Source organism: Varroa jacobsoni, unplaced genomic scaffold (genome assembly GCF_002532875.2).
Source record: "Varroa jacobsoni isolate VJ856 unplaced genomic scaffold, vjacob_1.0 contig01203, whole genome shotgun sequence".
NCBI classification, from domain to species: Eukaryota; Metazoa; Arthropoda; class Arachnida; order Mesostigmata; family Varroidae; genus Varroa; species Varroa jacobsoni.
In genome coordinates this window covers 1-25,805 of record NW_019214596.1, presented here as the reverse complement: position 1 = coordinate 25,805, position 25,805 = coordinate 1, and the positions used below count along the sequence as shown (strand labels likewise).

Genomic DNA, 25,805 nt, shown 5'->3' with positions numbered 1-25,805 from the left:
GACAAGAGAGGCAGCACTGGTAGTTTTTGCGAACGGACAACTTGTTCACGTTGTCCCGCTTTTTTAAACTTGGTGTGTTGGGCGTGCGCGCGCGCAACACGACAGTCAGTCAGTCAGTCAATTCTTGCTAATCACTTGTTTCTGTAGAATACATGCATATCCATATCTGTCTATACACATATATACACATATATAGATAGATGTGTAGGAACAGAATAAGTCGTAAAAAAGTGATCAGTAACGGAACGGAAGCAAAGTGTGTTGTACGAAAAGTTATTGTTGATTTTTACCCGCTGGCTTGTCGCCAGGGTAAAACTGTGCGAGCCATAGTTACTGTGAACCTGACCGTCGCGCCAGAGGATTAAACAAACATCGTCAATGTGTTAGTTAAGTTGTGTGTTCATCAGGCCGTCAGAACATCGGCACCCGTTGTTCTGCGCCTGGGTGCTTCATCCCAAACGAGGACCGTTAGTGACGACGTCCAGCCACGAGGAGAGGACTTCGTGCCACAGCCATTACACGTTCGGAAACATGATTTTGAGCGAATCTAACGTTCAGATGTTCAACAAACAACAGCAGCGGCCTTCGGTTTTCGCGCATGGATCGTTGTCCACGACGACGACGACAACGACGACGACGGCGGCGGCGGCACTGGCCACCGCTGCTGTTTCGGACATCGAGCAACCGCAACCGTTACCGCCGCCGCCGCCTGCGCCTCACAGTCCTGTGCTTCTGAACAGCGCGATCTCGCGCACTGAGGACATCCCTCTAGGTTAGTCCGATTCACATATCAACACCAACGGAACACAATTTACTTGACAACTCGCAACTAAATGCAGCAGAACGTCAATTAATCAGTCAGTCAGTCAGTCAATCGGATAAATAGAAAACAACTTCTGTGCGAGACGCTACTTGTGCTCAACTTGGTGTTAATAGTTTTCGTTTAATTTTCGTTAATCGTCGTAATTATTGTTATTATTATCAATCTCAGACAGTGTATCTGCTTGAATCTTGTATCCCTTGGTGCAGTACGTTTTGCCAAGGGACGTTCCGGTTGACACTGGCCAGCAGCGAATGTGCTAAAGTGGCGAGTTTCGTAAGTTGGCAAACATTTACTTATGAATGCCAGTAATATTAGTCATCGCATAGGGCACGGTCGTCGGTGTTAAGATATGTTGCAGATATGTGATTCAAGTATTCTATATGGTCCCTCTATACCGGTCCGCTGTTAACTGTCGTCAACGGGAATAACACTGTCCGTACCGCTACCTTGTGGCCGGCTGAGCCCGTTGCTGTGTTCGTTCGGAAGTTCGACTGTTCAAGTAGACAGTGCCTAACCCGCGTCGAGAGTCACTGTGCTCGTACAAGGCCGTTGTTAACGTCGCGCCCGCCATCCCGTCCCGATCTCATGTCATGCTATTCCGAAAAACAACGAACCGACGGGCAGAGTGAGCCGTCGCCGCCTAATCGAAGGTGCTGTGCGGAGATGGTCTGAACCGGCGGCCGCGCGCGCGCGCGCGCGCGCGTGTGTGTACGCGCTGCACGTTTCCCGGCAGCTGTAGCGGCAGTAACAGTTCATCGGTCCGCCAGGCTTCTCTCGGCCGTTGTACTCAACGTATAATAGAACGCAAGCAGAAAGTGATTCAGTCAATCGGTCGGTTAGGTAGGTTAGCTAGCTGAGTTGAAGCGGGTAGCAGTGGCTGTAGAGAGGGAGGCACATAGATTGGCAACCGAGTGGTAGCTTCGAAGTGGCCTCGTAGACTGAAGGCCATACTGGAGTCCAAGGCCGGCCACGCACACTCTGCTTACCCAGAAAACTCCTTTACCGAAGAGATGGGCCAGCGTGCAGACTAATTAAACGAAGAGCGCACTTTCAATGTTGACCAAACGGAGTGACCTATTTATGTCGAATTCACAGGTGGATAGGAACAAATGTATTTCTTGCATTCGACGTAACTCTCGCCGCAATGACGTCTCACTTAAAACGGTGCCCTTTATTCAATACAGTTGAGCCACTCGCTTGATTTCCCGTTGCTCGCCAAAAAAAAGTTACAACGATGCCGTTTCTTCCCCTTTACTATCCCCTACTCAGGTAGGGAAAAAACAAATGTATGTGTCTGTTTCTCTGTGTTTAAATGCTGGGGAGTGTACAGCCGAATGAACGGACGGATGTCTTGGCCTCAGCAGGCAGCTGCCGTGGAGAGCTAACTCCCGCCAGCATTGTGATGTTGATCGAATGTAGGTTAGTTGCACGCCGGTGCACCGAGCGCGCCGAGGGAGGTTGTTGCCCTCTGGAGTGCATTGCACTCTCGGAAGCGAGAGGGCGCCGCCATGACGGCGGTGGCTGGCGTCACGGCGCAACCATACGACTACCATGGTCATAGCACAGCGTCTGTGTATGGGTCTCTCGGCCTCTCCGTGTGTGGATCTCCCGTCCAAGTCTACTCACAGCACGGGCAGTGGCTCTCGGAGCCACCGAGAGCAACTACTGCTATAATAATCTATTCTATTTTGTGCTAAGCTCGGCTATGAGTTGGCCACCTCCTCCGCCTCTCCTGCCTGGTTTAACCTCGTAAACCACCATCGCCAGGCAATCATCAATAGCAACAGCAGCGGCAGCATGCCATGTTGCCAGTATATGCGTGTGTGTGTGTGTGTGTGTGTGTATGTTGTTTTCGGTGTGTTTTTCCAACTCTTCCCCACGGTGGGGGGAGGTCTGGCGGGTGTTTCGACGGCGGCCAACGTTGAGCACGTTACCAGCAGAGGCTGGATAGGAGGAAGGAGGCCAGGCCGACAACGGCCCGACGGCGCTTGAGACCGAACGGGTGGCCTCCAACAACGTCGATGCCGATAGTCGTGGCAGTTCTAGTATAACGGCAGTCAGGGTTTCGAGGCCGTAACTGGTGGCCAAGGAGCATGCGGACTCCTCACTCAGTCAGCGGTCGGCTGATCATTCAGTATTAGCAGTCTTTCAGCCTACTAAACATCTCCATTGTTACAGACACGACGACCATGGTCCCAACAGCGCTCACTGATTTACTGTGACGATGCTGATGATGAGCAACTGCTCAAGAGTCACAGGCGAACAATAAAAAGAGCAACACCAGAATATATTAACTCTTATCGCAGAGAGGCGCATCTGATGGGTATTACGTTGAAATTAATGCCGGATGATCAATATAATTAGATCGCTGTAATTTGAAATAAAAGAAATATCATATGGAAGTATTGTGATTAGATGAAGATCATCATAACGATCTGGGCGACAATAAATAGTATATGAAGGATAGTTCGTCTGTACGGTCTGAGCATGGATTGAAACAACCTCCTATGGCTAGTATCTATACAAGGTTGCCTGTGCGTCGTCACAGTGAGCCCTAAATCTCACGCGCTGCTGCAGACTTCTATCCTCGTTGTTGCCTTTCGAACCAACAGGCGAGCTCCGAGAAGAGCCAGCGAAAGTAGCAGTCTTCTTGAGAAGAACCCAGAAACTACTGCTACGGCTGTTTTTGTTACTGGTACAGCTTTCGTTCACACAGCAGCTCAAGACCCGGTCATCGGCTTGCGGGTCGTGGGTGAATGCGAGAGTAAACCTGCGATACTGCCGCTGCTGTTGCTGTTTACGAGTGGTTGTGGCTGTCGAAGGATAGAAATGGAATGAGTAAGCCCCATGGGGTTGCGAAGAAAACATCGGTCACCATCACCAGCTAGCAAGCATCTCGAGCACGCAGTCGAGTGTGCTGCTATATCAGCAGCACATGTTGCCCCGCTGCCATGGTGAGAAGCACGATAAAAATGAATGAGACGACCACACGATGGCATTCTGTGACTTTTGGGCCGCGGTCGTTTGATTCAGCATCGGTTATTAGAACATCTGATTCAAACTCAATTTCTCTGTATTTATCGAATCTTTGTGGAATCTAGGGTATTAAATAAATGACGAATTAGCTTGAAAACATACTAATAGCTCGAAATGCAATAAATTCGTATAGGTCCGTGATAATTAGAGTGTACCCGATGTAAAAAAGATAGTATTGCTTACTACCGGCCGTTTCACAAGCTACGGCGTTAGTCATTGTGCACGAACAATGTGACGTTGATGACAACAACAACGGTGCCAAAAAGAAGAGTGCGCGACAAATAAGTAAGGGAGCATTGGTTCATTTCATCATCGTCGTCATCATCATCGTCTCAATGTATTTGTGTGTATGCGTGTGATTGTGTCCGCGTAGCGATTCAACAGTTCTGTTTTGGATGATGGCCTGTAGCGGCCGTATGATGGGTGGCGTGTTGAATTCTGTTGGAGTTAGACGTGTAGTATGCAGACGAACGAACGCAAACACACGCAGAAGCCTATTCGTCGTCATCGGTGGCAACGACGACGACATTGAGCGCGGTGCTGCCGGTGGCGTATCGACGGTCGCTGCGGCTATCGCTGCGACGGCTTAGACAGATGAAGGTCGAGGTCGGCAGCAGGGTCCCCCCGTTGTAATCTCCCCTTCTTCTTTCAAGCGGGTAGCATGCGGACGCGCTAACTCACCTCACTCTGTCGTCTATAGCATTGATATAGTCGCTAACGGCAGACAGCGCGCGCTGTATAGCAACGGCTGCTGGCGCCCCTGTGTTGTTGATGACAACGGCGTTGGTTTTGTCAGCCCTTGATACGACGCAGTATGTGTTATTACTGCAAACGTACCAAGATCAAACCAGCTGATTATGATGGTCACTGTAGTACTGTCTACCAACTAGCTTGCCTTACAATGCAATGAATGTGCGTTGGAGAGCATGAGCTAGCCACCATACGGGTCGCTGTGTCGTTTACAGTAATAAAGATATCCACAGAGCCCAGCACTTGTAGCTAAAACTTGTAGAACATCTTACAAGTGAAGCCGGATCGTGTGCGATACGAAACCCAACAATGGCAATTCGAAAATGAATCAGCGCCAATTAGACTTGTAGCTTCGCTGTTATCGGCACGCCTACGGCCAGACAGAGTAAGTGCTTACGTTGCGGCAGCATACCCCGCTACACCACCTCCTGCAATAGCAATAGCCCATATATTTCGAACTAAACGCGAAACGGAATCAATATAAGGAATAGTTTCGAAACTAGTGCCACAGCAGACGCCAATTAGCATAATCATTGTCATCATTTAGGTCGTCAGTGTTTCGGCTAACCTGGCTGGCATTGTTGCTTTCCCGCCGTGTTGTCTACTCATATACAACCATCTTTCTTTAGCAATTCTGGCGCCACCACCGCGAAGATCGGCAATTTTCCAATCGCTGTTCCCACTAATATTGCCGCTGGCGCTATCATTCAAAATAAGAAAGGTTACTTTCACTCGTGCACCCGCAGTTAGTAGACTGCCGGTAGCGTCAAACGATTGGTGAATGAGATACGTTGTTGGCTCTGCGTCGAATTAATTCTGTCGGTGATGTCGTTGTGTACCTCCGCCTTCACTTGGCAACAGTAGTCATTTTGCAGGCACAAAATATAGCGACTGCATCGGTTGAGGCCGCGGTAACGGCGCCTGCAAAGGCGGCCAGTCGCGCCATTGCTACCAAATCGAACGCTGGCATGTTCCAATCTGCTGTTATGTTATTACTGCAATAATAATGTACATATACACAGTATGTGTATATACATATTAAGACACTGTGACATTGACCGGGTCGGTGTATGGGACGATACTAACTAGAAAAGTCAATTCTCCGAATGGATAAGTACTGCATACGACAGTCGTGGTAATGAACGTAACCGTATTATGCCAATGTCCATAGGACCGGACGTTGCTGTCTAGCAACTAATTGCTAGCTGTCTAGTAGTTAATTGCAACAAAGTGACCCAGTATAGTATGTGCTCGACTGTGATTATGATAGGGTCTGATTGGGAACATCTTCAAAAATTAGATAACGGCAAAAAAGTGAATGATAGTAACATTAATCATTTCATGCTAGCACAATAAGCACTGACCGAAACGAATATCCATATGTGTTGTTGTTGTTATTATCATCAAACATGTATGTACAACGTATTCAATAACCCGTAGTGCAAGCAAACACCGCCGAAAATGTGCGAAACGTGCATGTATAGCCACGTAACCTCAAACAGAGTATGTATTAGTTGCGAAAGTATGTGCGAGTTTTCAGTGCGTGGATACATGCGTCATGATCGGACATATTGGTTTGAAATATGGTTATTGAGTAATGCGTGATTCGGATCACATACATGTCCAGTCGATACCAACTAAGATCCTTAAAATGTCTATATACGTAATTCATCGACTCTGTCAGTACTAACGTTCTGTTATGTGCTCGAACTTCGCTGTGGCTGTCTTTGTTGCAGAGTTCGATGGAACGACGGTGTTGTGCCGCGTCTGCGGGGACAAGGCATCGGGTTTTCATTATGGAGTACATTCGTGCGAAGGATGTAAGGTACGTAGCTCGGTAATGACTCCTACATCTTCAGTAAGTGCATACATGCTTATGTATACTTAGTCATCAATATGTATTGTCTTGGGTTTTTTTTTTCTGAATCTGTGTCTGTAATACGTTATCGCTCGATTGTAGTATGTACACGTGGGACAGAAACAGAAATTCATCGAACCTTATCGCTACTGCGACGGAGTCGCTATGAGTCCGACTAACCCTCTGTTTTCTTGGTTGCTCCGGAGTGCTCGTTTCTCTATCTCTGTCGATGCCTTGTCGCCGTCATTGTTCCCTTTAGGTGCATCGTGGGCCAACCATCTCAGAACATTGTCCTCCGTCTTCGTCGTCGTCGTCTTCTGCGTTTTCATCTGCTACTTTTCGTCCGCATTTGAAACGCTTTAAGGTGCTCCGCAGCATCATCACCATCATCTTCCTATGACTATCGTTTGACTGTGGCGGTTGCTTCTGTAGCGTTCATTTTTATTCAAATTGCGACCATCGCCTCGATCAACAGAGCAGCCATCGACGGCTGTATTTCGCTCTCTCACAGCTTCATCCTGCCACCCCCTTTTCTCCTCTGCCACAATTTTGCTCTTTGCAAGTCTTCGTTTGAGTGCAAACCCTTCTTCACGGATGGCCTAAGAAACCCTGCCATAAACGAATACGACTCACCGGCGGCAGAAAGACGGGGCTTCAGGGCTCAGTTTCTTCGCCATTTTCGTTCTTTATATGCATGCCTGTGTGTGATCATCGAGACCGCGTGACAGGCTGATCGAGCGATCGCCGACGGGAAAGCGAGCCGACTGACCCCTTTCTTCTAGCTTCGTAGACGAAGTCCTTCCGCTACAAGTAGTGGCTCACTAGTTGATACTGAAGGAATCATGATGAAGCCAGCAAGCAACCAATGTCCTCTTAGTGGGACAGTGGGGTATTGAACCCGGCTCTTTGGTTATTCACTGCTTCGCAAGTTCGACCTCGGTGGTTTGCGATCTTTCTTTCGAAGGTAACGTGAACTTCAATGAGTCTGTTCGCGGGAGTGGAGATAGCTTATGCGGCAGTAGTTGTTGTCACCAGCGGGGTAGCTCAACTTCGTGCTCCTCTTTTGTATAGGCAACTAATAGAAGGCTATAGTCGAGTTCCTTGTAGCCGTGTTCACGTGAGTATATAGATCTCCCACACACTCTCTTTTCTGGCTGTATCTTACTCAGAATTTTGCGAAGGGTGAATGGCCAGCTTGGCATTCGCATTCATTTCCGGATGCTCCGGTATTCGACCTCCTCTCGCCTCGCAAAGACCTAGAGGACTTTTGCTGACTCCCGCAGCACCCCTACCAAAACTGTTCTTCTACAAGTCATTATCCATCAGTCGTAAGCTAGTGAACTAGGTCGATCATATAGGTTCGTTGGTTCTTTCGCTCAATTGAATAGTATATATTTTGGCTCAATTATTTGACTGCCGCTTATGCAGCCGTCATCGCCGTTGCCATCGTCGTCCTCACGACCGCGCACGATTAGTTGTACTTTCTATGAATGTGTTCGGGCATTTGCGAGGCCATTTTCCGCCGATCACGGAGCGGCGATACTCTTGCATCGCCCGCCGCTACACAAGCTGGCGAGGTTTGCCAGCAGATGTGTTCCCTACTGGTAATACAATTAAAGGTTTGTTTACAAATCTTGCCAGTGTGTCTATTTCACTACTAGCTTGTCTCGCGAACTAAGACGTCACTGGCTAAACAAGCTCAAGGACCTATGGCGTCCATAGCTTACTGCTGGTTCAATTTTAGGACATTAAGCCCTGCTGGCCATCATACTCGTTAAGCAGCATTTTGAGATGCCTTTCAAAGAGCGTCCCAGCCTAAGATATTTGCAGAAACATCGAGTATAATCGTATTATATCTACATTGATGCCTTCAGCCTCGGGCCGATGGAGGCCAGTTTATCGCCATGTGGTGCGCTCACAGTAGACCGTTCGCTGTACAGTCACCATCACCGTCAACGACTCTAAGAGACTGGCGATGCAAGCGCCATCACTGCCCTCGCGGCTGTGAACTGAACTAAAATCGATCTCGGAATGGCTCTGTTTGGCCTAGTTTCACCGTCCCTCTCCTTCAGGGCCTTGTAGGTGAGCCCTGTGGGGAAAAACAGGGTAGACCAGGGCTGGCCTCCCCCAAGCAGCTGGGCATTTGTAGAGGATTGTTGGCTGCGGAGTCGGCGCAGATTCACGAAGATGCCTGGTAGGACATATAGAGGGGTTTCGCTTGAGAAGTTACCCCGTCAGTTCAGTCCATCTGAGTGGGGGATGAAGACGTGGGTCGGTGATACTATTTCCCGAGGCCAGGCATTCGGGGCCCTTGTAGTATCGAACAGAGAGGCGAGCAGCAGCAGCAGCTGAGGCGAGAGGGAAAGCGTATGGTTTGCCTCCTCCGACCCTCGACCCAGATGGTCCTCGACTGGAGCGCGGAAAGGTTGTTCCTCTGGTCTTTTCCAAAAGCTCTTTTTGTTTTGTGGTAGCAGTCCTTGGACAGCAGCTGCTTCGAGCGGCGCGCGCTCCTTATTAAATGCAGTCACTTTACAGCGCAATGAAACGAGAACGGCCAAAGATTTTTTTGTGAACTTTGGCGCATAAGTAGATCTTTTTACCAGTATGTTTCCAGTGTAAAAGGTTTTGGCATCTTACCTTGTTCACTGTACCTTAAGTTCTCAAGAAGGAAGGGTTTAATTTAACAAATATATATATATACTATGTACTCCAGATTTGTTTTTACGTGTGCGTTCATGGGAATAATACATTGTGCAATTTTTTCGGCAGGGATTTTTCCGGCGTTCCATCCAACAAAAAATTCAATATCGGCCATGTACAAAGAACCAGCAGTGCGCCATTCTTAGGATTAACCGAAATCGTTGTCAGTATTGCCGCCTGAAGAAGTGTATCGCCGTTGGTATGTCCCGAGATGGTAAGTTGCAATACTCGTATAGTACATTCTTTGGGTATCTGCTTAGTTTTCTGTAGAATTTCGTTTGACTGCAAATTAAAATGCATGCTTGTAATCATTACATCACTTCAGTCCGGTGATAATAGTTCTGCGTTGACCTTTCTACGCTGCCTGCCTGTAGCACGTAGGTGTGTTAGATAGAGGGGAGGGGGGTTCGTAGCACGGTAGGCGGCTACACCATAGGCTCCCATCTGCTCTAGCACCATCGCTTGATCCGGGGGACGGTCGCCTGCTTGCCTGGTTTTGTCCATTTTTCCTGGTGTTTCAGTTTCAGTAGTAGTAGCAGCGGATGCAGATGGAATAAACGACAACGATAAGTACGGCACGGCCGTGCGGGCATACGGGCGAACGAACAGCCGATAGTGAACAGTATTCTTTCGTTCTAGTCGTGGCTCGGTGTTGTTGGCGAGTGAACGCTCGTCAATTCGAACACACAGAGGGCGCTGGATTTTACCCCTCGTTTTTGTCGTTTAGTTTATGTAGGAGGAGCATTGAGGGCGCCACCAGGACTAATCCCTCCATAGGGAGTGGAGAGCGGAGCACGCAATCACATTACCTCGATTCGAGTTGCCCGCCATAGTCGCCAGGCGGCGCCACCATCGAAGGTCGGAGAACCACCTGACTTAGATCTAGGTCGTGGTTGGTTTTCTTCTTTGAAGTTCAAGGTCAGCGCCGGTCGCGGCTGCTATGGCGGCGCTGTGAGCGCAATGAGTACGGCCCGCGGCGGCAAACAACGACAGCAAATGCTGCGACGACGGCAAGCAGGCACACAGACACACGCTCGCACACACCCAAACACATACACTCAGAGAGAGAAAGTGCGCGCGTCGCACTAATGCCGTTGCGGCGAAGGTTGTTCTGTTGTTGCCGACGACGTTGCCATCACTTAAACTAGAATTCACCAGAAGCAGCAGCAGCATACAACCGCTGCTGCTGCTGCTGCTGCTGCTGCTGCGGCCGCCGCTAGTGACCGCGTTGAGCGGAACGCTGCTGTGTATCAAACCGGTAGAGGGAGGGAGTGGAGGAGTGCTGTCTGCCCGTGCATAGATAGAGTGGGTTTAGTTAGCCAGCAGGCTCCGACAGAGGAGACGACACGACGCAGTCAGGGAGGGTTGAGAAAAAGAGCTAGAGAGATGTGTGTGATGGTGTGGCGGCCGGGCTGTGTACTCTCGACGATGTGCTCCGCTCATGTCTAAGGTCTCTCACCACCAGAGTACACCCAGAGTCAGTCGGTCGACCAAGTCAGCGAGCTATCAAGCAAATAGTCAGTCACTATCCAGATCTCGTCGAGTGCACGTCGCTCTAAGTACGACTCTTTGTCGATTCGTGGTTGATGTCCCGGTTAAAGTTTCGCTTACGGTTAATAATCGACGACTTTAACTCTATATTTTACTGCGTTATTAGGCTTATACTACCGAAGCTCATAGGCGTTAGCTGCTGCTACTGCTACTAATAACGAGCGTGAACTCTAGCGGTGCTTGTAGAACAACAAGCATCAGCCAAGGAGTCGAAGCTCTGTTGAGCGGCACGGCAAAATTGTTAGATCCATGGACAACGGTGGGGCTGTGTTGCGGTGTGTGCTGCGTCTGTGTTTGCATCTGTTCGCAAGGACGATAGGCCTAATATAAGAAGAGAGCCTTAGCATATACAATATATAGCTGAGAGAAGGGAGAGACGTAGGCAATAATGAGCTTCTTGAAGCGGCATCGTTCATTATAACAGTGCTGTGTATTCTTGCTGTTCGTGCTGGTGCCTGCACGCGGCCTTACGTCACGCTGCCGTCGCGAGAGCAGCTGTTGCTGCTGCTGCTGCTGTCGTCGCTGCTTTCTTTTATCATAACCAGCAAGAGCAGGATAGAGAAGGGACTAGGAAGGCGGAAGGTAGCGCATTGGCGTTCGTTCGTTGTCTCTCGGCCCGTGAACTTGAACTGCGTGCACCTTGAAGCGAATCAAGGGATACTTACAGAGTTGATTGAGCGGCAGCAGCGAAAGACAGCGAACGTCGTCTGTCTGTCTGTGTAATCACAAACCCCGACATAGGATCTTTGCAACAAGTGATAGATCGTTGCTATTTTATATTATCTCTATATATTTTTGTAAATTCTTTTGTAATTCATCTTCTATCTATGCATTATCCAAGGACTAAGTGTTTAACGATTAACGAGGTTTTGCGGTGAACGACCTCGTCTAATCTCATATAAACAATTGCAATCATCACAAGAGTGCGTGTTCAGTGTCGCGAGAAAAGTGCCGACCCAATACCGGGTAAGCAAGCCCAGCCATGCAATCGGCACAGCCGGCCCCGGGCTCGAACCCCCACCATGGATTACTTTACTACACATTGTGCGCCGGTAGTAGTGCGATTATGAAGCATCGAAATAATCTGGCAGCGGTTAGCAACGCCATTCACAAGAGCCCTCGTACGTTTTTCGATAGTGGTAATGTCTATAATTCAGCATATTCTTGTAGCAATTACTAGCAATAGTGAAAATGAGAGTTCCGGCTCTGTTTGCCACTATTACAGTGCTCTATTGATAAGAGCAATCGTTAGTTTTGAATTGCTTCGCTCAGTCGCCCCTTCGGCGCGGTGAACAAGCAACAAGTGTGCGGTAGTATAGCAGGCCGGCATAATGTAGTACTACATAAACATGTAGTAAATATAGTGACTAAGGCAGCAGCATGGAATGAACCAAAGCTGACCATTGTAGAGAAGGCTAACCTTCTGTATACTTGTCGTTATCTATGTTGCAGCTGTACGTTTTGGCCGAGTGCCGAAACGCGAGAAAGCAAAGATCCTCGCCGCAATGCAGAAGGTCAATGCTAACTCACAGGAGAAGCAGCTGTGTGCCGAACTTGAAGATGAGATGCGACTGTTCGAGACAATCGTACGCGCTCACGAGGAGACGTGCGACTTTACCGCTGAAAAGGTAGCACCGATGATCGAGCGCGCTCGAGCCAATCCCGTCATCGCCCGTTGTCCCTCTGGCCTTGTAAGTATCATCAATTTCAAGCTACGCGTAAATAACTGTGCATTTAGCCGGTCTTCCACCACCAAAGCATCGAATATAGCTTAAGACGGTAATAATAGGAATATACTAGAAGAGATTAGAATAATCCGATCAAGAGTTCAGCTGACTGAACTTTATTTCTGGCATTACCGAATCAGTCAGTCATTCTTGATAGGCGGTGATAGTAACGATAGTGAGCATTGTGTATAAGCGTCATCATCGTTTCTCGTTCGGTGTAGTTGTCCGGCATCTTTCTTTGTTCTCTCTTAGCGACTGGCTATGTCTGTGTGCGCACGAACAATCTGCGACGTTTGCTTAAAGCCCCCTCCTCCGTTTCCTTGATGCCGCTACGGCACAGTTATCGTAGTCTAGTGATAATAGACGCAAAAGTAGTTTGTCCTATTATTAGTTGTAGTTGTCGTAGTAATAGTAAATGGGCAAGTAGCGAGAAGTGAAGAGTGCACACTTTACCTCAGCGAGGGCTCCCAACGCTAACCGAAAGCGGTCGGTCGTACGCATCGCACAAGATGTCCCTCTTTCCCCCGCTAGCTTTGTCGGCCTTGGTTACCACTATTACACCGACCGACAAACACGTTATGTAATGTCGTTGTATCGCGAGAGCACGCACTTATTGGCATAGCGTAGTGGCAGCCGCAAGGACAGCAAGCAATGGCTGTAGGAACGGCGGCCGCGTTGTGAAAACGTGTTGGACCTGCAACGATACGTTCCGACTGCGGACGGCCGCTACTGACGCTGCTGTCTGGAGGCTGATACATATCAATTGCCATACTAGTACGTATAGCGCAGTAATAGCAGTAGAAGAAGCGATATGATTATTCGTGTTGTTACCGTATGACTATTGCATATGTCGCACCGGCACGGTGGGGACATTGCTCTAGTACTATTAATGACAAACAACAGCAACGACAAATAACAAGGTACGATAAAGAGTAAATGTACTGGACCGAGCTTGGTGACGCTTGCAGCGGTAATGGCGGTGGCATTGAGCAATCATCGCTCGTGCGGCGACCTTCGACGCGGCTCATTCGCTGCTGATTAGCCATCATCACCACCAGTTGAAAAGAAGAACGAAAACGACGTCGTTGAGGAATAAGGAGAATGACTAAATAACGATGCCTTCTACGGTTTCCAAGAAAGCTATGACGGATTTGTTACCGACGTAGATGTTCGTCATTTAAAAAAAAAACGAAAATGTCTCAAGCGCCACAGATGACCGACCGTCTTTTGTACAACATTAGTACTGACACCGATGAGATTCTGCATAGAAACGGCCCCACATGCTGCTTTCGGCACGGTGCTTTTGCTCCGCTCTGCAAGCAGGACGCCATTATGTGTGTAGTGGTGCATTAGCGTTGATCATTATGACGAGATACTGTTTGAAACACAAGTACTATTGACTATCCTGTATTGCTCTCTTTGCTCCATGTTCTTGTACACATCTAGTGAAAAATTATCGGAAACTGAGTTAGCTATTGCTAGTACCGCTGCCACCGTCGCCGTTGCCGCTGAGGTTCAAGGTCACTTTGTTTACAGAGGAATCGTGGGTTTGTGTGTGCGTCAGTGTGTGCATATCTGTCTGTGAGTGTGTGACTGTAAGCAGTGCCATGGGCGTGTTGCACTTGCAGCTGGGTAAGCTGCTGTTGTTGTTGATTTCTCTGGTTGGCTTCTTGCCGTTTGCTGTTAGCCGCTTGTTCACTCACCTGTCGCTACCGCCAAGTTAGAAAAACAGTCGATAACGGTAAAAGTTTATAGATCTATGAGGAGTAATAGTGCAATGGTATTGTACGCAGATAGGTAGGAAACGCAGCAGTAAACAAGCATCGGTCGTGACGTCCAAGCCAACCTTACTGGCAGCCTATGAAGGTGCTATAGCAGCCGCAGTCGGATGCAATCACACGTGAAGCTGTTTATTAATCTCGCTGGCAGTGCAGAAGAAGCTGAGGTAAAAAGACAATCGTCAGCTTTAGAAACAGATACCGGCCATGAGAGGACCAAAGTGGGCGTCAAAGGCGAAATTCAGGGGACTAAGACGTTGGACGTTAGGCGGAGGGGCGCGTCTCAGCAATGGTAGTTATGAACCTATTCATGGGTTATACAGAAGTATAGGGGCTGGTGGCGCTATGGATGAACTTTATTGGGGAGGCCGTTGGTCAAGGTCGCTTTTCGTGATGGGACTGGCTTGTGATTGGTCATCGTGGTCGTCCTAGTAGAGTGCAAGTAGCATATTGGGCGCAGCTGCAGAACTCTCTCGCCCCTCTCTCAAGGTCACCACAATCACAGCTGCTCCTCCGCCGTCAACTCCCGCGCCTAGCCCTCCCCCCATCTTCCAATACCTCCCCAGACAACCTCTGGAGCTGCCCCTTTCGGATCCCATCATCGTATCGCTCCTCGTTCTACTACAGTAAAACTTCTTTGTCCGCTCGTTAGGTCTCATCTAAAGTCGGTTAGGCTATATACAGCCATACTATATAGTAGGAACAATATAAATAGTATAGGCGATAGGATGGCAGCACGGGCAGCGCAGTTTACTCACAGTAGCACCAGACACGGACGGAGAGAAATGGATGGATGATGATGGACGCACAGACAGCCAGACAAATAGGAATGTAGATAGATCGTGAATGATATCTGTTGTGTAACAAGTAGGCTAAACTTAGTGTACGGTTGTACGAGGAAAAGAGCACTAAAAGGAAGCACCAAAGCAATTCATTATGAGCAAAGCCAGCAGGAAATGACGAAAAGAAAAACAAATAAAGAAGCGTGGGTATAGCAGTAGCATGTGTTGTCCTCTAGAGACTATATATGCATGGAAGTTCTAGAGTTTGAGTAGACAACCAATCAGTATGTTCAATGTCTCCATATAATACTTAATTTTTTTTCCAGGCATGTCCACTCAACCCCCAAAGCCATGATGGGACGACGCGTTTCATGGAGGATTTCTCCGAGCGATTTTCGCCGGCTATTCGTGGAGTCGTCGAGTTCGCCAAGCGCATTCCGGGTTTCTCGCTGCTCGCCCAAGAGGACCAGGTCACGCTGCTTAAGGCCGGCGTATTCGAAGTGTTGCTTGTAAGGTTAGCCCGTTTATTCGATTCAGCAACCAATCAGATGATCACTCTTAACGGTCAGGTCCTTCGGAGGGACTCGCTTCATTCGTCATCAAACGCGCGTTTTCTTTTAGACTCAATGTTCGACTTCGCCGATCGTATGAATGCTGTTGGCCTATCAGACGCTCAGATTGCCATCTTCACCGCGACCGTCATTATTGCTGCCGGTAGGTTATTATGTTGTTATGAATTAAATTGCCAGTTATTTTACACCTTTATGTTTATTAAGACAATTACTCATCAACAACAGCGATAGCAGGGAGCGCTACAAGCACTCAGTTTGTTGTGTAGGGTTCCACACAAGACCATCTAATCTATTCATTCTTCCGTCAAATTGTTCATAGTTATTGTTTCATTTGTTTCTTCTCGATTCCCATTCCCCTCTCATTTTCATCGCCCATGTAGTTACGGCAGTAACAGTAGCAGTACTATAGTCAATGTTCTGTGCACTGAACTCGCCTCGACTGAGAGTGCTGACCCTAATGGTGTGCATGGTCGTCGCCACTGTCGCTTGTCACAGACGATGAGAGGACAGGAGCGCAATAAGCAAAGAGTTTTCTCCGCTTTAGCCGTCAAGGCCTCGATATTGGCCTCCTTTATGCCAGTGCCATTAATGCTAGAAATCGAGTAATGTCTAGCTGCTTCCTCCATGAGAGAGTCTGTACGTGTATGAACGTCGCTGAATGCCTGTGGAGACTGCCATGTGATTGACGGTGTCACCGAAAAAGTGGTGGCCGGTCGGCTTTGCTTAGTAGCGGCTCTATCAATCAGGGCTTACGGGCCAACCAAGCAGGCAGGCAGGCAGGCAGGCAAGCAAAGGAACAGAGAACCTTCTGCTACTGGAGAGGGTGTTAGGACCTTGACCGCGTTTTGCGCGGTTCGCTCACCGACGACTCCGCAATAGCGCGCCACACTCAAAATATGTTCTGTGTGTGTGTTCGTCAAGCTATCTGGCTACTGCTTGGTTTCTAGAGACTCGTTGTCAGAAGCATGCATAGTTAGAAACGGCCATCACATTTTACTATTATTATACTTGCTCTTCTGCTGTGCTATACGATCGTCGTTACCTTGACGTATACTTCTTGACGCTTGCAGATCGTCCTGGGCTAAGGAACGCCGAGCTTGTGCATAAAATTCAACGTCGCCTAATGGACGTACTACAGAAGGCAGTGTGCCCGACGTCGGAGGATACCCATGTGTATGCCGAGCTAATGAAGAAGATTCCAGATCTGCGCACGCTCAATACTTTGCACTCCGAGAAGTTGCTCGCGTACAAAATGGAGCCACAGTCGACAACGCCGCCATACACCGCGGTGTCGTCGCCCATCGAACCCTGGACGGGCGTCCATCCTGCGCCGCCTGCGCCGGTCGCCCATGAGCGTAACTCATGGTCACCAATTGCGTCACCACATTCATCGACATCAACCTCATCACTGGACAGCGCCCTGGCTTGTCCATCTAAAAGCCCAACCCGTAGCAGTTCATTCAGCTCGTCTACTAGTAGTTCATCTTCGGCTGGCGAGTTAACGATGGTTGTCGATAGCAGTGTTGTATATCGTCCGTTCCGTGCGCGAGTTGACTCGCCGACAGACTCTGGCATCGAATCAGGTAAAGAGCACGGTAGCTGCACTCCAGCCACGTCGGTCTGCTCCTCGCCGCGTTCCACCGATGAGGTGGACACTGTCGCTTTGCAGCCACATATGCAGTCGCAGCCGGCCTCAACGACAGCTGATGAAGATATGCCGGTATTGAAGCGGGCTCTGCAAGCCCCGCCGCTTGTATCGCCCAATCAGCTTATGGAAGAGGCATACCGTCACCATAAGAAGCTGCGTGCAGCCCAGGCTGTACGGTTGCATTCGCCGCCACCGGCGTCGTCCACGACGGGAGACTTAGCGACCGCTCACTCAACACTAGTTGGCGCATTACAGCAAGCGCCCAAGTTCCTTAGCGAGCAGCAGATGAAGCGTACCGATCTCATCCATAACATTATCATGCGTACCGAGGCACCTATGCAGTGTCCATTTAGCCAGCTGCAACAGCAGCCACAGATGACAACTGCTACGTTGCAGCAGCAGCAACAACCGGTGACATCATCCTCACCTTCGCCTCCACCGAGCACCGCAATCTCGGCGAGCGAATCGCCCCTTAATTTATCGACAAAGATGGTTAAGATGGAGTCGTAGGACCTCTATCTTGAAGGGTGAAGAACGTACTCAAGAAAAGCCGGGGACTACCTAAGAAAGCTTGCTAAAATAGGACGCAGGCAAGCAAATAAGCATGTTCAAGTCGGCAGCTCTCGATGTTGGTGATTAGGAATGGACACGGCAACGGGGCGTGTGAAGCAGCTCAGAGCTGAGAAGCTAGCAAGACTGCAAGAAAGTGCTAGTGGGTAAATGCTGCTCAACTGCAATCTAAGTCAGCTATACGAAACAGAAACAGGAGTACGCGGGGCGTTTGACCCTGCTTAGTGTGCGCTAGGATAACGAGGGTATGGGAGAAGAACAACCTCGAGGTAGTACCGATGCGTGTAGTGAGATAAAAACGACCAGGGAAAAAATGATCAATCCGTTGTAACAAAATACGTAGAGTGTGACGATGGCGTACTACCCCCCTCCCAAAGTGATCTACAATTGTCATCGTCAACAACAGCAACATGGGTAATAAGCTGTGCGCATATGGCAAACGCATAGCTTTTCGCCGCAAGAGGGTGAAAAGTGACTCTGCCCTCGATGTTGTGTCATCCTGTATTCTTTTCCAGTTCTCCTGTTGATCCCGGTTAAAACCAATCACCCCAAGTATTACTACACTTGTATGATCAAATTCTATCATCATTATTATTATTACTATTACTTGTAAAATGAAAACCACTATTTGTAAAGCGAGAGGGGATAAGAAGCTAAAAGGCTAGTTATAAAGTGCAATGTGACCAGAGTCGCGCGCTTAGGACGTCTCGGACTGTGGAACAGGCCACTCCCTTTACCAACAACACGTCACTGTGATACTATCCTACCTATAAAAGAAAAAAAAATATATATATATATACATACATATATATATATATATATATATATATACACACACACCTATAAAATACTTATTCACCATAACATTATGATAATAAATGTGACAATGATATATATGATTATACCCGTATACATTATATTTTGTCGTAGTAGAAACGAACATTGACAATGGTCAACGTTCGTGGATTCGTCAACGTGGTTTGTTAACGTCGGCGTCTATGATTCATCAACCATATCCTAATCCCCACTTGATGACGAGAGGAAGACAATGACGATGATACATACACACGTGTTTGTGGGTGTCCGCAGCTTTGGCAAATTATTTCTGATTCTCACAGCTCGACGTCCAAGTTCTAAGTTGGACAGGAGCGCTAATAACTCCTTTACGAAGAAAGCAACCCAACACTTGAATTCGACTGTGCCGGCGTCAATCGCGTGATAAAGGAACAAACATGTGCACACAATTAGTGGAAGGCTAAAAAACAGGTCCTGAGCCCCCTGAGCGTCTGCGGCTGGCCCGACAATAATGCGCAAAGGAATATCATCACCCTCACTATATACGACAGAAACAAGTAGTTAATTAAGAAATATCTAAGGACTATTATTTATCAAGCAACAAATGTGTATCTAGAGCAAACAACAATAACAACCGTTGGTTAGATGAAATAATAAAGAAAATAATGGGGGTTTGTGAATTTGACATTATTATATTTGAAATAACAATAATTATATTGAGGAGTATTTTACTATTGTATATCTCTCCCCGATATGTAGACTGAAAGAGTGTTTGGCCAGCGCGCTAACCATTGCCATGCGCGCTTATGTAAAGTGTCACGGCCAGATAATAATCAGTGGCGGGAACATAGGCCCCACTGCTGCTGCTGCTGCTGCGGCAAAAACGAAAAAAACATGAGGCGAAGGCGAAAGCTGCTAACAAAAAACCAATCCACAATGCCGGATGGAGGAATACAAAGTACGAGTCCATTTAGATTGGACATCAAGAATAGCCGAAAGCTAGCAATGTTAGTTACAGATAGCCCGTCGTCTCAATGTATTGTACCATATACCTATATATATATATATATATACATATATATATATATATATATAAGCAAGCAGGTCATCTCATGCGTGTATCATAATACCTTCGCTTCCTTAAAAACTTCGCCTGTATATACATTTCCCATGAATGGACAATTGAGAAAAGACGATTAATTGAACTAAGGAGAGGAAAAATGCAAAAAAACCCTAAATAAAAATAATAAAAAAATGGATATCAAATAAAATTGAGCTGTTTCTTTCTAGTTGGATAGGGGTGTCTCAGCGGAATCGCGTTCGATTATAAACGTTTTTATTACATCTTAGATTTACACTGCTAACCGCAGTTATATATATATATATATATATATATATATATATATATATATATATATATATATATATATAAATCTAAGATGTAATAAAAAAAAAAATATATATATATATGTTCTATTGATAGTACTACGTTAGAAGCTGAGATTCAAGAACGGAAGCAAAAATATGCCACCTGCAGGGGATGAGAATAGCTGAAAACAACACAGTTTTGTTGTAGCGGATTATTCACTGTTAAATGCTAGAATATTACTGGTCGCTAGTGATAGCTCATGGGGGTCTAATAAAAGTAAAATAAATTACTGCTAAAGCGCAGCTAGCGATTTCATATAATATATTATACCCTCAAAATATCTCACAGTGTAAAACGTGTTTTTATTTAGGGTGCAAATTGTACCACGAGAGAATACCCCTATTTCTGTCGATACTTGCTACAAACCAGTAGCAAGGTCAAGGACAAAGCTCAAGATCAGCTTGGTTGAAGTCGTCGTGATGGTGAAAGGCGACAGAAAGCTAACCCGGAATGGGAATATATAATACTATAACGACGGCAGTAGCATTTGGCAGCCATCTCGTTGCGTAAACGCTCATTTTCCGTTCATTCAAACTGAACCAGCGAATGCGACGGCGAACCAGCTGATCCGACTCGGACGGTGAGGGTTGTTCTTTACCCCAGCGACGTGGAGCCTGTACAGCTGTAACATCGCGCGGTACGCGCACAAATGGTGTACCTATGCGTGTGCAAGCCAATGGTGTATCGCGACTATTATACGCGTGTACCAGACATACTACTACACATTTTACATTTCTGAACTGGAGTACGGAAGCGGGTGGGTCGGTAAGGGCCACAGGCGGCGGGAAATTCTGCTTCTAGCAGAATAACGTTTGAGATAAACATACATCTGTTCCGTCATGATCCGGTGGGCCCTATGTACATATACAGCGCACATACAGCCACCGATTAAAAGATCCGTCGCGCGTGTTGGCTAGCGAACAATCAATACTTCTGCCTGCGCGGCTGGCGCAGACACATATTGGTATTTATGAGACCTGGTAACTGTCATTTTTCTCTTGTGACCGTGGTGCAGGACGCGCTCTGTCAGTTTGAGTGGCGCGTTAGAGTTATGCAGGACAGACGTTGACTACATAGCTGGTCGTAAGGCTAGAATCCGCAGCACCAAATTACTATTAGGCTAATCAAGGTAACAACTTTCTTCACCAGGAACCCCTTAAGGGGACAGATTTTCTTCGAATAACCGTTGAAGTATTAAATCAAACGGCATAGAACGACTACAGTCTTAGGTTTATGTGCAGTTTTAGCTTTTTGTGAGCATAATATATCGATTATTAGGCGTACTTTTCTCTATATCCGTAACTTGATGAACAAAAAATTCGCCATTCGAATCGGCATCCTTTCGCCTCGTGATCTAGCCAGCACGACGGAAACGTTTCCGACCGTATCTGCTTGTCGTTTGTAAACGACACAAATGATAATTATAGAAAGTAGTGCAGTAACGTATATAAGTTTGGCGTGTGTGTATTTTTAGTGAACGCGTTCCGCGTGCAGTACCTGCAGTAGTTGTGGCGCTGGTTGTCATACCGCTATTATTATTATTATGATCTAGTAGTAAACATGACATCGTTAATCCGGTTAGCTATTAGGATTGCTTATCGTCGGCGTAAATTTTCACGTGTTCTTGTTCTTTGCAGCTCTGGAAGGAAAAGGCGGGTAATGGGATGAGGATCGATGGTTGCGACTAGCTGAAGTGAGAAGTAGCATTTTAGCGTACTACTATTACCGATTGTAAGGCTTCAATCGCAGTGGCCTACAAGCCTATAAGCAAGCTTGATATACGAAGAATTTCCGTGTTGGCAAATGAAGAGGACACAAATGTCGTTTCGGACCAAGGTTCAATGGAAAGAGTTGTACGTTAATGATACGCTTGTAGTTTGTTTCCAAAGCTTCGATGGCCGACAAAGGCGTAGCCGTCAGTAACAAATGTGAAGGCAGGAAAGAGAATATGTAAACGTCGATAGTTTCGCTCTTTTAGAGAAATTTCCGCGGTATTCGTACTTTATGGTATGCCAACACGATTGCTCAACACATACGATACATATATACCCATAAGGGACGTTACGATCTTTCAAAGAGACGGAAGTGAGGGGGAGGGGGCCTTCGAAGATGCTCACCAGCTGATTCAGTCTCAAAAGTCATTTGGGGCTTTGGCAGGTGGAGGAATCACACAAAACTGCTCTTTTAAACGCGACGACGACTGTGGAAAAAATATGCTTGTTTAATTGAGTCGGTTTGGAATGCTCACCCAATTTGACGAAACGCTCACAGTAAATATAGCGCCATCATTATGTACAGTTGGAAACAAAGTCGCCATAATCGTCACGTGCATACACTAATCGGAGAAAGTTCTATTGGGGGGCGCTGCGTTTGGTAACTACTGTGTCTCGAATGAACTTTAAAAAGCTGTTTTTAGAGAGGATGAAAATTGCATTGGGGGATCGGTAGTTACACTTGGACGTGTTATTGTCATTTTTAAGTTACGTATTATCAGCAAGTGGTTGGGCCTTTAGAACTAAAGGCAACAACAGCTGAGTCGTAATCATTGTCACTCGTTGCAACATTGTATACATGTGGAGGATTCCTCACGCAATATCACTACAGATCGAACCCAAATTAGCGGTCCGGTTAGATAATTTACCACAGTATTAGGTTTAGATCTATATGGAGGCGAGGAGGAGGGAAAAGAACGCCTTTAAACTATTGGAAATCTCAAGGAAACCATTAGGCAACCTGCAATTGTCCTGAAACCGGGACAGATCGCCGGGTTTGTCATCTTGTGTCCATTTACAACACCGCAACTTGGGACATAGTTACTCGTAATATTGCACAATAATTTTGACTCTGGTTAACCTATAGGTCAGGCCGACGATCGCAGCCTGAAGACGAAGCAGGAACTATGACCACTAAATAAAATACATTGGATCGGCAGTCACTTGTCGTTAGGTCGACCGTCAGGATGTGTAATGAAAATTTACCGACCTCAATAGGTTCTTATTGTTAAATTCCTAGAAAATATAACAGTTGCTTATTAATATATTGCAACTCCAGAGCTGTTAGGTGGCCGAAACGATAGCAGCGCATACGGTCATCATGACATTTCATTCAAAATTAATAAATATGAGTTGACTGATTGATCTCAGCGTTTCTGTTGCCTAGAACGTAACAATTATTAAATGCAATAGAGAATATTACAATGTTATTGTACAGGATTAAGGAATGGAGACAATGATTATCGCTGGGGCAATTACACCTATGGTTGTAGTTTACGTTCGCTACGATCAGGGGGATTATGGTGTGACAAAGGTCCGAAATCTAAACTGGAGTTTAATATTGAAAAATAATTGATAAAGCAACTAGAAAGAGAAGAAAAAAAAACAGAAAAAAATCAGTTTTTTGCCTTTTTTTTTTTTTTTTTTTTCAAATTTTAAGCGAATTATCTAAAGGGATCGAGCGGTAGATCATCACTGATTTGTCTAGACTTAGCTTTTCTTTTGTTTATCCAGCCCTCTTTTGGTCACCTAATTTTTTACTATTCTACGCTTACCAACAGTTATTGTAGGTTGAATTTACCATAAACGTGAGTGCGAGCGGTACATTTGTTGACAGGTGACGTTTTCTATAGCAGATCTCAATCAAAACCGTGAATCGTGAATACTGTATAGGGGCTTAACGTTAGTGCCAGACTCTACATGTCGGGTAAACAGGGAGACAATCAGAGCGAAACGAGCCGTTAGTTTTAGGATGAAAATTGAACAGCCGTTAGATATTGGCTACAGAGTGACACAATAACCTTGATGATATCGCTCGCTAGCTGCAGATCATTGGAATTGATTGATGTACGTTTGTTCAACGTTACGAATACGCGGCACGAAGGACCATGAAAACGCAGTCAAGATCTACGACAAGTGCCAAAGTTGCCGAACGGATACGTTGGTATAAATGCTGAAATGTTAAGTGCGTAGCGGCGATATTATATGCTTTCGAGACCGTCTTTTACGGGCCTCGATCGATGAGACATATATAATAGCAGACCTGACTCTGGCCAGCGAAGGCGACAAATTCAAAGAAAAACACTTTCGATCGGAAAGATTTGACTGACCGCTGTTAGGAGAACGTGAACCGTTAGAATGATTGTTTAACTCTTTTTTTACAGTTGTGACTTGGAGTCTGTCGCTTACGCACCAAATCTTCGTATTGACCCCATTGAGCTACAAAGAGGTATCCTAGAGATACCCTGCTTGGCGTAAAACTAGTCTGCATATACATAGGTGTAACGTGCATTGCAACGAGTTTCGTCCCTGACAGTAAACAAATGTTACCAAAAACAGACTGAGCAACAATTCAATGATTCTCTTTATTGCTAACCTTAGCTGTTGTCATTGCTTGGATTCGATCTTCCTTCTTCGCTAGCATACAAATACATACAGATTCATTTCCATACAACTGACTGGCACTCCAGAACTTTCTTGTAGGGTGTCTATCTCGTTATTCCTATTTTCAGCGCATTAATCAGTAGGTCTTTGCGCAACCCAGGTCTAATCAATCAGGATCCATTTGCGGTAAGCTACTAAATTCCTGCTATTGATGGCGCTATTTGTTGCTCCTGCTGCTGACACTCTACCAACTAGCATAACCCGTTAATATCCATTCCATCCAAACTCGTATAGTCCACAGCGCAGATAAACAAGTAGATAGCGGACGGCGACGAGATTGTAGCTTGCAGATGCGTATAATTTGTTCATGCACAGCCGCTGTGGCGATTCTAACAGTTACTGATAACACAGGTGCCTGTTTGTCCAAGCACCGGTCCACTGGTCGCCCTATTTGGGCCTGCGCTTTTGTACCTTTATCTGTCGATCTCTTTCTCTGGACCGTTCCCTACGCGTGTATGGCTTTTCGTGTGTTGCTCTCTATCAACTAACCCGTAGCAACAAAACTGATGTGATGGCATTAATTTAACATCCGTCATATCGATATAGCAGGACCTAGGATACTGTTGTGTGTTGTCTGCTCGCCTGCCTGTTCGTCTGTGAGTGTGTCGACGATTCAGTGGGTTACTGGGAGCATATGAGAGTCACTCGTTCGTGGTTCAAAGCAGCGGCGGGGGTGTAGACTACGACCTAGTGCCACTGTCACCGGCACTGATAAACACGGATCAACAGAAACAAACAGCAGCAATAGATTTCCTTCCTTGCTTCTGCACCTGTCAATCGTACCCATTGCTTCTTTTCTGCCGCTTCGTTGATCTGTCTGTTTGACTTCTTCGCACATACCCACTAACAATGCCTTACCACATATAATTTCTAGCTATCTAACTGGCCTGGAGCTGCACGACGATCTTGCTTCATACTGCTGTTCTCCATGACGTGAACTTCGTCTGCTTCGCGAAAGGCTCGACGCAACGAATGCTCTCGAAGATGACAAATAGGCAAATTCTGCGCACAAAAGAAAAGCAAACTTCTTTGACCTTATCGATGTAGCACAATATAAATGGTAGGCGGCTACCGAGATGTTAGAAATGAAGGTAGTCCTGCTTTACATATTGTTGCCGTTCGTAATTTAGCTCCAATGGCTGTCTACTAAACTTGTTTTAATAATTGTAACCAACGTCATCCCCGATTTGCCATTCACATAAATGAGCCACACTCGGTTATTCGTTCGCGACCTATGGCCTACTCCTAAGGCAGTATTGGCTAATACCTGCAGCCAAACGCAACACATACATACACAATTGAGTAAGCGTACAATAAATTATTCAATTTTCTCTCTTTTTCTCTCTCGCT

General features: G+C 46.6%; 1 protein-coding gene across 4 annotated transcripts; it reads left to right on the top strand.

Annotated features, from left to right (window-relative positions):
* On the top strand, positions 1 to 19,861 carry Eip75B (Ecdysone-induced protein 75B). 4 transcript variants are annotated; one of them, XM_022852906.2, is made up of 6 exons: positions 1 to 772; positions 6,346 to 6,434; positions 9,237 to 9,381; positions 12,171 to 12,409; positions 15,332 to 15,719; positions 16,648 to 19,861. In XM_022852906.2, the coding sequence occupies exons 1-6, from the start codon at positions 532 to 534 to the stop codon at positions 17,733 to 17,735; spliced, it is 2,190 nt and encodes a 729-aa protein (XP_022708641.1). In that variant the 5' UTR covers positions 1 to 531; the 3' UTR covers positions 17,736 to 19,861. The 4 variants fall into 4 exon arrangements, with proteins under 4 accessions (XP_022708641.1, XP_022708642.1, XP_022708645.1 ...); XM_022852907.2 differs by lacking the exon at positions 1 to 772 and adding an exon at positions 5,767 to 6,195; XM_022852910.2 differs by lacking the exons at positions 1 to 772; positions 6,346 to 6,434; positions 9,237 to 9,381 and adding an exon at positions 10,464 to 11,839.
* Positions 19,862 to 25,805: the final 5,944 nt, after the last annotated feature.